This window comes from Haliotis asinina, chromosome 16 (genome assembly GCF_037392515.1).
Source record: "Haliotis asinina isolate JCU_RB_2024 chromosome 16, JCU_Hal_asi_v2, whole genome shotgun sequence".
In the NCBI taxonomy this organism is placed as follows: Eukaryota; Metazoa; Mollusca; class Gastropoda; order Lepetellida; family Haliotidae; genus Haliotis; species Haliotis asinina.
This window is the reverse complement of record NC_090295.1, coordinates 3,895,237-3,910,355: the sequence shown is the minus strand read 5'-3', so window position 1 is coordinate 3,910,355 and position 15,119 is coordinate 3,895,237. Positions and strand designations below refer to the sequence as shown.

Here is a 15,119-nt window from a genome sequence, read left to right as displayed (position 1 = left end):
GCTTCACATACTGTATCCATGTAGGGACTCCAACCATGAGGCTACCTCCAACAATCTGTATATACCCAGTGATTGAAATAATTTTTCAACTCAGCTGGGCTGGTGGCCCATAAATAGTGTCCTATTGCTATTTTCCCCGGCTGAAGAGTTGTCCATTTATAATTAAGGAATATACTCGTAGCTTTCTTTCATCTTTCTTAAACAAAACATGACATGACAATTAAAATGGAATGATCGTCCTGAGAGCGAACTGAAAGTAGGTCAACCTTAGAAATTTCAGCCAGACAATTGGGCTGGTGGAGAGAATTTCCAGGCAGCCCGACTGAAAATTTACCAGCCACGGGCAGTCGGGCCGGGAGTTATTTCGATCACTGTATATACCTACTAAAAATATTCCATTCTCCACCATCTGAACATTACCATGACATTACTACATCATCATGAACAGGTTGAGTTTGGCAAACGATTGTCGTTAATGTTTCGAATACCTTGGGAATATCCTGGCCTGTGCAATCATCTCAAGGACACTTGTCTTCCCGGAGCTTTGGTCGCCAACAACCACCACCTGTATCAAGGAAACATACATCAGGATCTGTCACGGTAGTCCATCTTATGTTAGCAGAGTTGTCATCAACAGGATGTCATCAGCTTGCAGCTAATATGGACAAAAGCCACACAAATATTTACGGGCTACTTCATGGCCCTTCATCAAATTATATACATTTAAGACAGAAGCATGTTAGAAATCAAGTGACAGTGAGTGAGAGGGTTAGTGATTGAGTGAATGAGTCTAGTGTGTCTGGACCAGACAAACCAGTGATCAACAGCATGAACACTGATGTACACAATCGGGAACTAATGACATGTCAACCAAGTTAGCGACCTTGACCACCCCATGCCATTAGTTGGCTGGTACAACAAGCATGGGTTACTGAAGATCAATTCAAAGCCGGATCTTCACAGGTCAGTTGACTGAGAGAATCTGCTTGTTCAGTTCTGATTTATTATTCTTACTACACAATGTTGCTAACTACGTACCCTGGGCAGGTCACAGAGGCTGCAAGCAAGGCCTGCAGTAAAACACATCATTTAGAAGTTCATCCCACTGAGTCAGCATCTGTACGTACCCTTGGAAGGTTGTCCTGTGTGTTGTAGCTGGAGTCATACACAGTCAGATCATCCAGGACTTCCGAGTACATGTCGATCAGAGACTTCTGAGGACAAACAACAAACACTACAGGAGGTGGAGAAATGTCCCTCTGAAACCTTTATATGGAATCCCTGTGTTTGATTGTAATAGACTTATTAGGGCTTAACCTTTAGCCAGCTGAATTGTTTTCACTGACAGTCCTGCCTCCTGGATTAACTTCAATGGGAATAGGGTGGGCAATTTTAAAGAGCTGTGGCTTCATTCATTAAACAGCTTCTGAACCAATACAAAATGCATTCAAACAAGACATAAAAATATAGCTTATTATGGAAAATTATTGCATAATATATATAGTCTGGTTCATAATTATTGAGAATTTTTCTTCTTACTTTGAGCTATCCTAACACCTCAACTGATTTACTGATACTTAAAACTAAGTAATGGTATAAGGGAGGTAACTCATCTTGGCCTACTGAGTATAGTACAATTAGAGTTACCTCCCCTGAATTTGTAGCAGACGTCATTTTCCTCAGCACTGTCAACAATGTCTGCTGAAGATAAAAGAAGGTTGATTTTTGAGTTGTGTAATCAAGGAATTGGTGATGTAAATACATTGGCAGAGAGAACAGGAACTCCTCTTTCTACTGTGTATAGGATTAGGAAGAATTTTAAAGAGGAAAAGGATTTTGGGCACCAGAAAGGAGCAGGAAGACCCAGAAAATTGGACTTCTCAGATCGCGTCCGGCTGGGAATTTTAGCGTCTAAAAAGCAAAGGGCAAGCATCTCCAACATCCGGTATGAAATGATAGAAAGGGGATCAACAGTTGTTTCAAAATCTACAGTTAGAAGAAATTTGATTGATCTTGGATGGGAGAAAGAGACTAGAATTCCTTCTCCTCTCATGAAACAAGAACATAAAGACAGGCGTGTTGAGTGGTGTTTGGCACATGAAAACTTTGACTGGGAAAATGTGATTTTTACTGATGAAAGCTCAATATGGGTATATCCCAATAATGTGAAAATATGGACAAAGTCTGCGTCAGCACCGTTGTATCAACGACCTAAATACAGCCCAAAGTTTCATGTATGGGGAGGGATATCCTTATTAGGAACGACCCCGCTGTGTGTGTTTGAGGGAAATCTGACAAGTCAACGCTACACTAATATATTAGATAATTTTCTCCTTCCAAGTGCACATGTGTTTTATGGAAATGACTGGATTTTGCAGCAAGATAATGATCCTAAACACACCGCAAAACATGCCAAGCAGTGGTTTCAGGAGAAAAATGTGACTGCATTACCATTTCCTGCATATAGTCCTGACTTAAATCCCATTGAGAACATTTGGGGGATGATGAAGGAATGTGTGAATCAAAAGGGGTTGACAAAAATTGAAGACATGAAGAGAGAAGTGGTCCGATACTGGGACAGCATAACTCACGAGACACTAACCTCTCTGATAGGAAGTATGCCTACCCGTCTTAGACTGTGCCGTGAAGCTCAAGGAGACTTGATAAAATATTAAATTGTTACCTACACAACATGAAAAGGTCAGTTCACTTTCACAATACATTCAATTTTATCTGATTTGTTCTCGTTTAATAATATGAAATGCTTTAGCTATTCTCAATAATTTTGAACCATACTGTATATCAAAGAAATCTCTACTATTTTTTTCAGGTTAAGTGTGACTGATTGAGGGAGCAAGTTTAGTTTTATGCTGCTTTTAGCAATATTCCTACAATAACACAATGGGGGACACCAGGAATGGGAGTGACACATGGAGAATTGAACCTGGGTCTTAAGCATGACAAGTGAACATCAATACCAAAATCAAAATCAACAGTGGTGATGTCCTCATCAAACTCATTGCCATTTTTCAATAACACAATGTGAGTGAGTGAGTGAATCAGTTAGTTTTGTTTTCTGCCAGACTCGGAAATATTCCAGCTATATGGCGGACGTCTGTAAATAAAAGAGTCTGGAACAGACAATCCAGTGATCAACATCAAGAGCATTGATCTGTGCTCTTGGGAACCGATGACGTGTCAACCAAGTCAGTGAGCCTGACCACCCGATCTTGTTAGTTGCCTCTTACGACAAGCAGGGACGCCGTTTATGGCATGCACGGACTGCTGAGGGCCTATTCTATCCTGGACCTTCACAGGTCAATACAAACAAATGCCAAATATGCCAAATACAATACAAACAAATACCAGAATGCCAAATATGAAACAACCCACCTTCATGACCCTCTTCTTCCCAGACTTCTGTTCCCTGAGCAGAAGCTGTTTCCGCAGCTCACGATTGTCCTTCTCCAGACGCTCGATCTCCTTCTGGTACCTCAGCTGTAACCAAGGTAACATTACTACTTAATTATCTGTTACGAAGGTGACATCAGAAAATCATAGATATTAACACAAGGTCTAAGTTGCAGTGTTTCTGACTTTGCAACATAATAATGGATATGACTATTTCACAGGTGGACCGCTGGAGTGAAATGTCTGAACCTTATCATTTTGATCTAACTTCCATTCAGCTGATCCTGGTAACGGATGAAGATGTTGTTGTGAGACGTACCTGCACCTCCATCATCTCCCCTTGGACTCGCTCCAGCCTCTTCTTGTCACCCTGCAGGAGAGACAGGACAGAGTGTTAACATGGACGATGCTCATGAGGCATTTGTCACTAGCTTCAAGGGGAGATAACACAGGTGAACGAACACTGTGATGTCCTTGTCTATCATGAATCCACACTCAAATGACATCACTAAAATCTCTGTTAATGAAACTATTGATCTGTACTTCAAGCACACAAGACATAGGCTTTTAGGATGTTGGGAGCATGAGTGAAGTTGATTGAACATCATTTCACCAATACTCATTGCAGGGGACACAAGAAATGGCTTCACACATTCTACCATCAGGAGAATCGAACCCGCATCTTCCGTGTGATGAGCAAATGCCTATCATACTATCCTCAACCCAATCAGGTCATGATGGTATTACACGCATTTCTACAATATTGAACTTTACTCATACAATGTTTCATCAATATTTCTGCTACAGCAACTGGCAGCTTTTTAAATAACCACTGCAAGTGCACATTCACCGTTCTCAACCTTGTTATTAATGAAGACGGAAATGCATGCTGCAGTACTCACAGAGTCAGAACTGTATTCCGCACCGCCAGTCTTTGCCTCTCCGAACACTGCCGTTGTGGTTGACACATTCGCATCTGACACACACAAATTGTCATGGTAACACATACACAAGCAGCCATGGAAACACAGGTACTCATGGTAATACACGCGTCATAATAATACACAGGTTGTCATGGTAACACTCACACACAAAGTCCTAACTACTGACTAAATTAAGAAATGTTTTAATGAAAATACTATAAAACCATCCAATGACGCTCTCAACACATGTTTTATGGGCATGGTGATTTAGTTCATTCATCACAAATTCACAATATATTTAAACCAGCAATTTCACAAACGGTAAACAATGTTTAGAGGAAGTTATGTTTGCAGTACTAACACTAAAGCAGACAGTCACAACTGTATTTTCTACTGTATTTCTTGAAAGAGACACACAACAAAATATTGCAATGTGTCAGTCTCAAATACCTCCGTAAGAGTGAGACACCTTCTAGATATTGTACTTGAAGATCAGAGTTAGAAATGATCTTCAGTAACCCATGCTTGTCATAAGAAGGAAATACCAGGATCGGGTGGTCAGGTTTGCCGACATGTCATTAGTTCCCAACTGCATAGATCGATGCTCATCGCATAGATCTTAGCCATCTTTAGACAAACTAAAATTCTGCTGGACACGGGCATTGGGGCAATTGTCAATTTCACATATGCACCAGATAACCATGACCCAATTTTTTCAACAAATATAAATATATGTAGGTCATTATTATATAATAGTGCAAATGAATACATTCCAGGGTGAAGAGAGGAAATATACACTAGTTAGCATAAAAGGTACCATTTGATTGTCTATTTATATCAGTTGCTTGTTTGTACTTTTGTTGTGCAATCAGACTCAGTATTACAGCTATATGAACCAGTGATCAACATTATGAGCATCAAATGGCATACAATGACATGAGTCAACAAAGTCAGCTAGTCTGACCACTTGATCTTGTTAGTCGCCTCTTACAATAAGCATGGTTTGCTGAAGACCAATTCAATTCTGACACAGGTGCTATCATTTTGAGGTGGGAGGGATGAACATATTTTTTTTAAAAGCAGTAGTGGTAGTGATAAGGAGTGAAGGGTCAGGTGGATGTGGAGGCTATAGCACAAGGGGTGGGAACTAGCACAGATCACAGCGCGTGACCCAGCCATCCTCTGTGTGCAGAATACAAGAACACCACTCACCTCCCCCCGCCTACCACATCAGACAATCTCCCCCCATCTACCACAACACACAATCAACACAAACACATGAAGTACATGCAGGTGGATCCAGAGTTCGTTAAAAACAATAAAAACAAAAAAGAAAACAAGAATGACAATAACTCCACTGAAAAAAATAAAACATGACAAAAATTTACTTCTGAGCCCAAATCAGAACATGCTCAATGACGTTTATGCTTGTGCAAGATGAGTCCATGAAATAAGTAATAGGTGCAGTGACACCTACAGCAATGAATGCATTCATTCTTTAAACACATCGAACACTGTAAAATATCTACATGCCCTTTACATTTCATAAAAAGTGAGTGAGTATGGTGTTACACCCCTTTTAGCAACATTCCAGCAATAGCATGGTAATGGACACCAGTGAGTGATTGAGTATGACTTTATACCGCTCTCAGCAATACTTCAGGTTTCTGAGATTTGACCTCACTCCCCTAACCCTAGGATCTACACTTACAAAGATCACATTGAGCAAAGAATCACTATCACCATGGGAACAAACCTAAAAAAACATGCATCAAATTAACCAAAAATACTTCAAAAATGCTTATTTCCTTTCTGTGCAATACTTTGAAAAACAGACAAAATCTAAACATAACATATTAATAGCAAGAAAGTACAATGGTGAGAAAGCAACATCTCTTGTATTGTTTTTATATTTTGTGAGTGTAATGTTTTTGGTACAGATTTTTGCATCACTGTCTTTCAAAGTTATGCATAACTTCTTTGATTTTGTGACAGCAACTTTTTGGTATATTCCTCTCACAAAATCTGAGGAGTTGGTATCTATAAACATGTCTGTGTTATATAAAAAATCTATTTTTTTCAATATCTTGTTGTAAACAGTTATTGTAAAATGGCTGATATCAATTTCACTGCACGGATAACTAAAAATGTTTCCAGAAAAATTTGAAAATGTTAATCAGATAATGTCCCAGATTTTTAAACAACCAGTTCAAACCCACAATCTGAGAGACAGACACCATCAGCACACAATTCAGACATCAAGGCCACTCAGCCACTGGTGAGTCAGCCATCAACCAGTGGCTGAGTGGGTTTGATGGCTGACTTTGTGTGCTGGCAACTAGGTGCCTATCTCTGAGAGTGTGGGTTCGAATCCCAAATGGGACTCAGCTAACAGAATTATTAAAATCTGAAGTTTACCGAGGAAAGGTAATCCAAAATACAACATATACTGAGGGAAAAAATCAAGGGATCACATAAAGGGACAAGTGTTCCTTCATTTTTCTCTAGGTTTCTTCACAAGCTATGCAATACAAAGCTTGTGAATTAACCTGGAAAACTAAAGGAACACTCGTCCTTCCATGTGATCCCTTATTTTTCAGTATATGTTAAAGATAACCACTTTCTAAATTGCATATTTCAGCAACTTCACAGCAGGAGGCATGAGATTATTTCTCGAGAAACATCAATGGATGAATAATTTCATTGCTCTTAATTAGACAAACAACTATGAAAGGGCAGTACTGAAGATACATACATACAGACATACAGATATACAGATATGACGGAGATGTTCTTGTATTCTACACACCTGGAGTTGGACCTAGGACTAAGGGCACCTCTCGACTTAACCCTGATGGAGGCAAAATAGCAGCAACATGTCAAAATACAATACAACTCTTCAGGCAAGTCTTCTTCTGAAACTGGTTCACGGATTTAAGTGATCACACAATGAGTAAGTGAGTGAGTATGTTTTCACTATTTTAGCAATATTCCATCAATGTCAAGTCTAGTGACATCAGAAATCGGCTTCACACAAAGTACCGATGTGGGGAATCTTGTATGAAATCATATATATATAGCATGGCAACTCTCGCCATGAGTGAATGAATATGATTTTATGGCACTTTTAGCAATATTCCAGCAATTTCATGGTGGGAGACACCAAAAATGGGCTTCACACATTGTACACATGTGTGAAATTGAATCCTGTCTTCAGCATGGAGAGCGAATGCTTTTACCACAATGCTACCCCACAACCCCTACCCAGACAATGAAAAGTGCATCTATTTTCAAAGATAAACATACTTGATCACTACAACAAGCTATGAACATGAAAAAGATTCAATGCAACAGATCAAAAGCATATTTCTTTCTTACTTCCCCCAATCGACTACATGGTAAAGGTATAACTGATACACCATTATTATATCACCAATAAATATGTATAACAAGACATTCTGAAAATACCGGTATGTTGCATATCAAAATCAGTTGTGTACTTTCATTTGTTGCTGGACAAATGACTTGTTTGGCACAACATGTATCATTATTCCTGTCCGCCAGAAATTTTAAAATGAAATCCGTGAACCAATAACCAGAATTTGGTCATTAACATGTTTAAGAAGCACAATTCAAAGACATTCAACAACATCTGATAAATAATATAGAAGTCATCTTAATGATTATGATATGCATATCTGAGCATGCAGTGAATCGACACACTTCACTGGTTTAGGATGCTAAAGACATATACTGTACTACTCAATATTTGTTAAGGACCAAAGCTTTGGGTATTGTGTGATCATGAATGATAAAGTGTTAATGTTACCAAATAATCACAATATTTCTGCTTGTTTGTTGTTTAATGCTGATCTCAACAGCATACAAGCGACAGGTATATGACAAGGGTCTGCAAGTAATGAATCCAGTGATTGATAGCATGAGCACTAATGCAAATGGGATTGATGACTTGAATCAATATGTCAGCAGGCCTGGATACCTTAACTCGATAGTCACCAAAACTCGGATACCTTACCTCAATGGAATCTTTCCCATAATTGTTTTCTTTACTAACATCAAGGAATCATCCACAAAACACCATGTTACATTTTCACTTCCTGGTATTTCAGTACTTTGTGCATAGGCACGTCAACACCAGTCTTTAACTAACATAAAAGTCTGGCGTGACACAGGCTTCACTAACTGATTTTGAAAAAACTGTGTGAAACTGTGTACAGTGTAGTCTATTTTGTTTTCATTGGTTTGACTTAACAAAATGGGCCTTAAGATTTCATTCCTGATGGCAAACTGGCAAATTTAAGTATTGCAAAGACTGATTGTATCATGATGCACAGAAAGATACTCATGTTGTCAGTCACTGGACTGTCTGCCCAGACTTTATAATTTACAGACCACCGTCATACAGCTGATCACAAACAAAACCAACATCTTTACTTTTCCCTGACAGACTACTGTCTAAAAATCATCTTCAGTTACAGGTATAGCCCTTAGCACATGGTAAGTCACATACTTCGTGAAACACATGCACAATGTTATTTTCAGTGGGGAAAGAAAACGGGACAAAGCTTAAACAATAAACTATCAACAATAACACATGGGTATAAAGATCATCATGTAACAATCTTATCCCTGTAAAATTCTTAAACTTGTTTCTTTTACCACGTTTGATACTCCATATTTAATCAGGAACAGTAACTTTTAAAAATACAATGAAAACATATGTATTACAACAAAACAATAACAAGAAATCTACAACTGTAACCATGGTAACAAAAAATATAAGTGAGATAAAACAGATGAGGAGCAGAACCAAAAGATACAGACCAAAGATGCTGGGTTATCAGGTGAAAGGCATGGGGAGATAACTCATGTCATTTCAACAAAACAATCAATATTTTCTGTCAAAGGCAGATTAAATCAGCTGATATAATATTTTCACTTTAAGCCAATGTCTCGGATATTTTGCATCGTGGGTAAGCAATGGGCTAAACATGTTAACTGCGATATCAAAATTAGCTAAGCAAAAATATGTACTTCTCTTCTATGAAGACTACTTCACAATTTACAAACACACAACAGTCTCCGATTTAAGCCACTTACTTAAAAACAGGGTCAAGTAACATTCAGTTTGATCTATACTAATAACTTCAGTTTGGAGAAAGACATGTGATAATGTAAAACTTAATTGTAGGGCTAGTCTAAGGTGGTAGAGTCAGAACTGTTTATTGAGCACAAACTGGCACAATGCTCCATTTCCTGGAGAATGATACTATACAATTATTGACTATTAGGTTCGCCTCAGTGAATATCACATGTCCAAGGTCGATAAATCATTGAAGCAACTGAACTGAGGTCAATAATTGTTTTATTATATGACAAAAGTACTGAATATTTATTTTTCAGTGACATCGGGGAGGCTATATAAATATTGGTTGTTACTGTAAACCAGCGCAGTAACTTGGACAAAGTGATGCCTATCGCTTCCTTATCGGGACCCAGCCAAGTCAAAACTATTTTTTTAAATGGCAACAAAAAACTGTCATGTGCAGAAATTAAAGTGACACGCCACAAACATTTCACTTTTTTTATCTAGCCTAAGCGGTAACTGAACCAATCACATTTGGACCTTCTTACAGTCACTGCACAGAACACAAATATATCCTTAACAGTTCACCCTTTCATTGCAGAGCATGATTGTCTGTATGCTACATATGCTTAACCACGAATTTGAAACCCAATGCTGACTGGAGCTGGCCTCAGGTCTTCATGGAGAGAGGCATCAAAACAGCATAAAGATGAATTCAATGTAACTGCCAGAGGAAGTGAGCAGTTAGTAAAATACAAGATAAAGCCATGCAGAAGCACATGTCACAAATGGTCAGAACATACTTGAATTTCACAAGTTGAAACATATTCATGGCTGAAGACAGAGTGCCTGAAATCTATCTCTGGAAAAACACAAATTCAACATCCATGACATGAGTTATCTCCCATGGACCTCGATGCAAAAGCTGATGACGACATTTACCGGTTTTACCTTCCACCAAAGTTGACCCTAGGTCAGGTGGTGAATGCTGATTCAACCAATCCACAACGGCTTTTCTATTGTCAGACAGTTTGGTTTTTAGCCAACTCTGGAAGAGAATGCAACAATCAAACTTTTGTTAACAGTGACGCAACAACTATCATAATATTGTCAACAGTGATGCAAAAATCATAAACTGTCATAACATTGCCAATAGTGGTGCAATTATATGGCAAAACATTATTATATTGCAACATGAGGCTTGCAATACATCAATTTAAAGTCTGTTTGATTTCATTTGAGACTGATAAATTGCTCACTAACACAAAATATCAATAATGACAACAAAACCAGATTTTGCACAGTTAGATGAAATCAACAGATGACAATAAGCAATGGTATTTCATTGTTAGCTATAAACAGCAGAATGTTCAAAGGCCCCAAGATTTCTTTCTCCTGCATAATATTCCATCTTCACAGTTCAAGATTAAAAACGAACTATTCATGATCGAGACTGTTGCTGAAAGGGGAAATATGTACTTATAACATAGCATTAATGTACTGGTATACAAATAATATTGACAGAGCATTATTGGGATAAGTGTCACATCATGGTCTCAACGCACTGTTACAGCTCGAGATGTTAAACAGCCAGAACTATTTTGGTGAGCAGCTGCAGAGTTTAGTTTGCTCCTGTCTACATCAGTGACACATGACTTAAATAACACACAGGCCTTACACAGAATGAGTAAAACACAAAAGCAAAGATAAACATAAACAACAGAATTACAGAAATCTCAAGTACAGAGGCTTGTCTAATTCACTGGTATTCTTGTGTGAGTTTAGCCTGAAGCCACACTGAGCAATATTCCAGCTATATGGTGATAATCTGTAAATAATCAAGTCTGGACCTGACAGTCAAGTGATCAACAGCCTGAATATCAATGTACTCCCTTGAGATACTTTGAGAGCCTGAGCACCCAATCCTGTGAGTCCCCTCTTAAGATAAGCATGGGTTACTGAAGAGACCAGGAACATGATTTGTACAATTCGCATCATGTAATTGTTTGTTCACTTAATATCACCTTGAGCAATATTCCAGCAATATGTCTGTAAATAATCAAGTCTGGAGCTGATAATCTAGTGAGAACATCTCAGTACACAATGGGAATACAACATGAGACATAAACCATGTCAACGTGTCTGACCATCTGATTCCTCTTATGAAATACTTTAAATCTATAAAGGTAATCATGTTATTCAACATTTAACAGTATTACTTTTAAAACTGCGTAAAATAGGATTTCCATGTTTCAGTTTGAGTGACAGTATATACAGCAGTGAGCTTGGTGAAGATAGAGAAAAAGGAATGATATTAACCATTTGTTCATTAGTTTCCATTGTGTGCTTGGCGAAATTTCGGATACTGGATGCAAGCTGGGCCAGAGCCTCCGATTCCGGAATGTATTCCTTCATCCAGTCTAGATCAGGAAAGTATTCTTTCCAACTGTCAATTTTCTACAAAAAATAAAAAAGGATCAAAGTAAGAAAACAGAAGACAGAGCAATGTAGAAGTTGTGGCAAAGGCGGATATTGATGTCTGTCCACACCAACCTTGTTGACTGCCACACCTCCTCCAACGGCACCCGTCAGAACCAGATATCGGACTCGCAGCAGCCGCCCAAACCCACTAGCCAGTCGCCCAATAACTGACATGTCTCTCTGCGATTGGACGACAACTTTGTAAGGTGAACAGGGGCCCCTGAGTAAAGGCCTGGCAATCCTGAGGGCTGAGAAGTGACATATTTGATACACATTTTGAGGCTGCAGTGCCAGTATTTGTCTATGGGTTTGTGTTTTGGAGATGAGGCTCCTTAAGACTGCTGTACTTGGTGAGGTCTGAGTCCGCAGCCATGTGTGCATGTCCCTACTGTGGGCAACTGCTAAAGACTTCTTCACACAGCGTCCACAGTACGGGCTGAAACAAAATGATTTCTCAATCAATTTAATTCATAGAGACACTGTCTAGATGACTTACATGAAGTACTGATTTTTACTGATGACATAATCAGTATTAAAAGTCTATTTAATACAGAAAAAAAAAACAACCCAAAAAAACAATTAAAACACAATTATTACTTATGACATGTAATATAACAAAAAAAATATATAACGAAGTCATAAGCGTACAGTCATGAATCAAAAGTGAAATATTTTGTACCTGGGTTTACTTCCCTTAAACCGAAGCACCCAGTAGACTGAACCCAGTCTGAGCAGGTGGGTGTGCATTTAAGTGTAACGAGGTCCTTCACTGACCTATACACCGAGTAATCATCATGTGTATATAGAGACGATCTGTTCGATTGGCATTTTAGAAGTATGGTGAGCAATATGAAAGTAAGATTCTTTCTGGATAACAACTTTTTTTACTGTATATGATACGATTTTTCAGTATGGATTTATATACCATTATCAAACAAGAGTGACAATGGCATAAGAATCCGTGTTGTCACATGGTTCAATAAGAACCAATCAAACAGAGGGTTACTTACTCGTTTGTACTTGTTACAAAATGGCGGTGTTTTTGTCAGTCATTGCAAAAAAGTAAGTTAAAAAGGTGGGCAGGCAACTTTCAAGATGGGCAGGCAACATTTATGGGCCACCAGCCCGGCTATTATTTCAATCACTGGAAGTTGTTATCCATAAAGAAGGAATTTAGGGATCTGCATTTGCGTTCAATCCAACCAACAAATACTGAGATGGTGAACAACTGCATAGCTAAAAAACTGTCATTAGTTCAAGTACAAAGCAGGACTTGAAACTGACATTCTGAGTTTGCACCAGTTTCTGTCCGATTTAGTCATCCGAGAAAAACTGACGCAGTTTCATTGCAACCTTTGGACATAATAATGTCATGTACAAGTATTACACCAGTTCACTCTTACTTAGCCAGAGTCTTACCAAAAAGGTCTTGTTAAAACAACACTGCACAATGGCGAGGTGAGAGTTGCAAGCCAGATAATTAGCATTATCCACTGAAGTATGAGCCATTGTTCACATTGTGACATAATGTAAGATATATGTGTGCGCATTTGTTATAATTGTAATTTTTAAAATTTAGTAAAACATGATGACAAAAGTACGAGATCATAAATAACATTAAGCATAGAATATACATTACTACAAACATACATATAGCAAAAATGCTTTTACTTCTGCAAGGAACCAGATGAAAAGTTACACACGACTGACGAAAGTGATAATAAAGTTATGCGCAGAATGGATATTATGACTTCTGGATCTTGGTAATACTATTTTACCATACAGAGCATCATTTACGAGATATCTATGTTTGAAATAAAATAAGTTGTTTCTTAAAGAAACATAGTTGGGACAAATTAAAAGATAATGAAGGGTGTCCTTGAAACGCAGAACCTCAAGTACATGATGGGTTATATTACATAAATGTACATACTTTATAGACATTTAAATCGCTGCATTCAAATCAGAAACTGCAGGGGATTATATGACAGAATGTGTTTCCAATGCTGACAATGGCATCAAACCCTAATGAATTACAATATGATTTAATCTTATTTTCAAATTCACTTGGAGATTTTCTAAGTCTTGATTTCTTCAAGCAAAGAATTCCAATGTAATTGTGTACATTATCAATGTAATATCTCATTTTAAAACAAATTTCATGAATCTCACTAGCTGTACACTTTGCTGAAACAAACTGTGGCTCATCTGGACTAGGTGTTGTCAAAACACTAACCCCAAAACACTAAGCCAAATCCCACTCTAGACATGTGAGAGAAGAGTTTTGGTAGAATCTGGCTTAGTGAGAGGACACCATCACACCTGCCTATCTGTGTAATTACATAATGTTACATAAACAACTCAGGTACACAAGCCATAAATCAAAGTATTTTGTTTATGGTGCATAGCCTGATAGGTGTTAAGTTCGAATTGCGCCTGGTCAAGTACTGAAGTTGTATATTGCATATTGTCATTAGCAGACAGGCAGATACATTGCTGTCAGTAAAACAGTCACCGAGTTTTGTCTGTGACAGAGACTACTCATCACAATTAACAGATTCTTCTGGTTTGATAGACATGTTTTAAACGTTACAGTTTTCAAGCTGAGCAATTTTATTACTTCAGACATAAGATGCTTGTAATCACACATCTCCAAAACTGCGAAAATCCTTGCAAGCATAATGGATAAATTGCCAGAGAGTGTGGCTGGTAATGGGCACTATTCCCAAATACAGATCCAGCTTCTCTGAATTTGTCACTGGCCTTGCTGGAACAATTGAACGATCTTAGCCTGAATGTGATACGTCATTGACTGATTTGTAAACATGAAAATCGTGACATACGGTGGCTATCCCTGCAGACGGCATGAAACAGGAATGTATGCCGAATATGATTAAACCATCACAACAAATGACATTGCCAGAAATCCTTGATCTTGAAACTGAAAGATATTGGCATGTATTGCAAATGTAAACAGTCCATGATCATGTCATGATTTGCATGATTTGAAGTGTAGATGTTTAGGCTAAAAATCTCCCTAAACAACTAACCCGAACTGCCCGCGTAATAGCATGGTCAACATGATTCAGGAACTAGAGTTTTTTCCATCTTCGTTCCCGTCTGACGAAAGTAGCCAAACGCATTGCAACTACGGACGGATAGTTTCGCATTCCATACAAAGTTATGTGGATTACGAT

At 38.2% G+C, this 15,119-nt stretch overlaps 1 protein-coding gene across 5 annotated transcripts in view; it reads right to left on the bottom strand.

Annotated features, from left to right (window-relative positions):
- LOC137268937 (dynamin-like GTPase OPA1, mitochondrial) overlaps nucleotides 1-15,087 on the bottom strand; it is a 30,440-nt gene extending 15,353 nt beyond the window's left edge. For 2 of the 5 annotated variants that reach the window (XR_010955055.1, XM_067803559.1), the window contains exons 1-9: nucleotides 14,973-15,087; nucleotides 11,995-12,358; nucleotides 11,761-11,898; nucleotides 10,384-10,489; nucleotides 4,314-4,387; nucleotides 3,731-3,781; nucleotides 3,394-3,498; nucleotides 1,128-1,214; nucleotides 489-565 (exon numbers count right to left, since the gene is read on the bottom strand). Coding sequence is in view for 4 of the 5 variants with exons in the window: in XM_067803559.1 (XP_067659660.1) it covers nucleotides 489-565; nucleotides 1,128-1,214; nucleotides 3,394-3,498; nucleotides 3,731-3,781; nucleotides 4,314-4,387; nucleotides 10,384-10,489; nucleotides 11,761-11,898; nucleotides 11,995-12,358; nucleotides 14,973-15,004 (1,034 nt within the window). In the remaining variant the exon portion in view is untranslated. Of the gene's footprint in view, nucleotides 1-488; nucleotides 566-1,127; nucleotides 1,215-3,393; nucleotides 3,499-3,730; nucleotides 3,782-4,313; nucleotides 4,388-7,143; nucleotides 7,186-10,383; nucleotides 10,490-11,760; nucleotides 11,899-11,994; nucleotides 12,359-14,972 lie in introns of all 5 variants that reach the window. The other 3 variants (XM_067803557.1, XM_067803558.1, XM_067803560.1) reach the window with 3 other exon arrangements.
- Nucleotides 15,088-15,119: the final 32 nt, after the last annotated feature.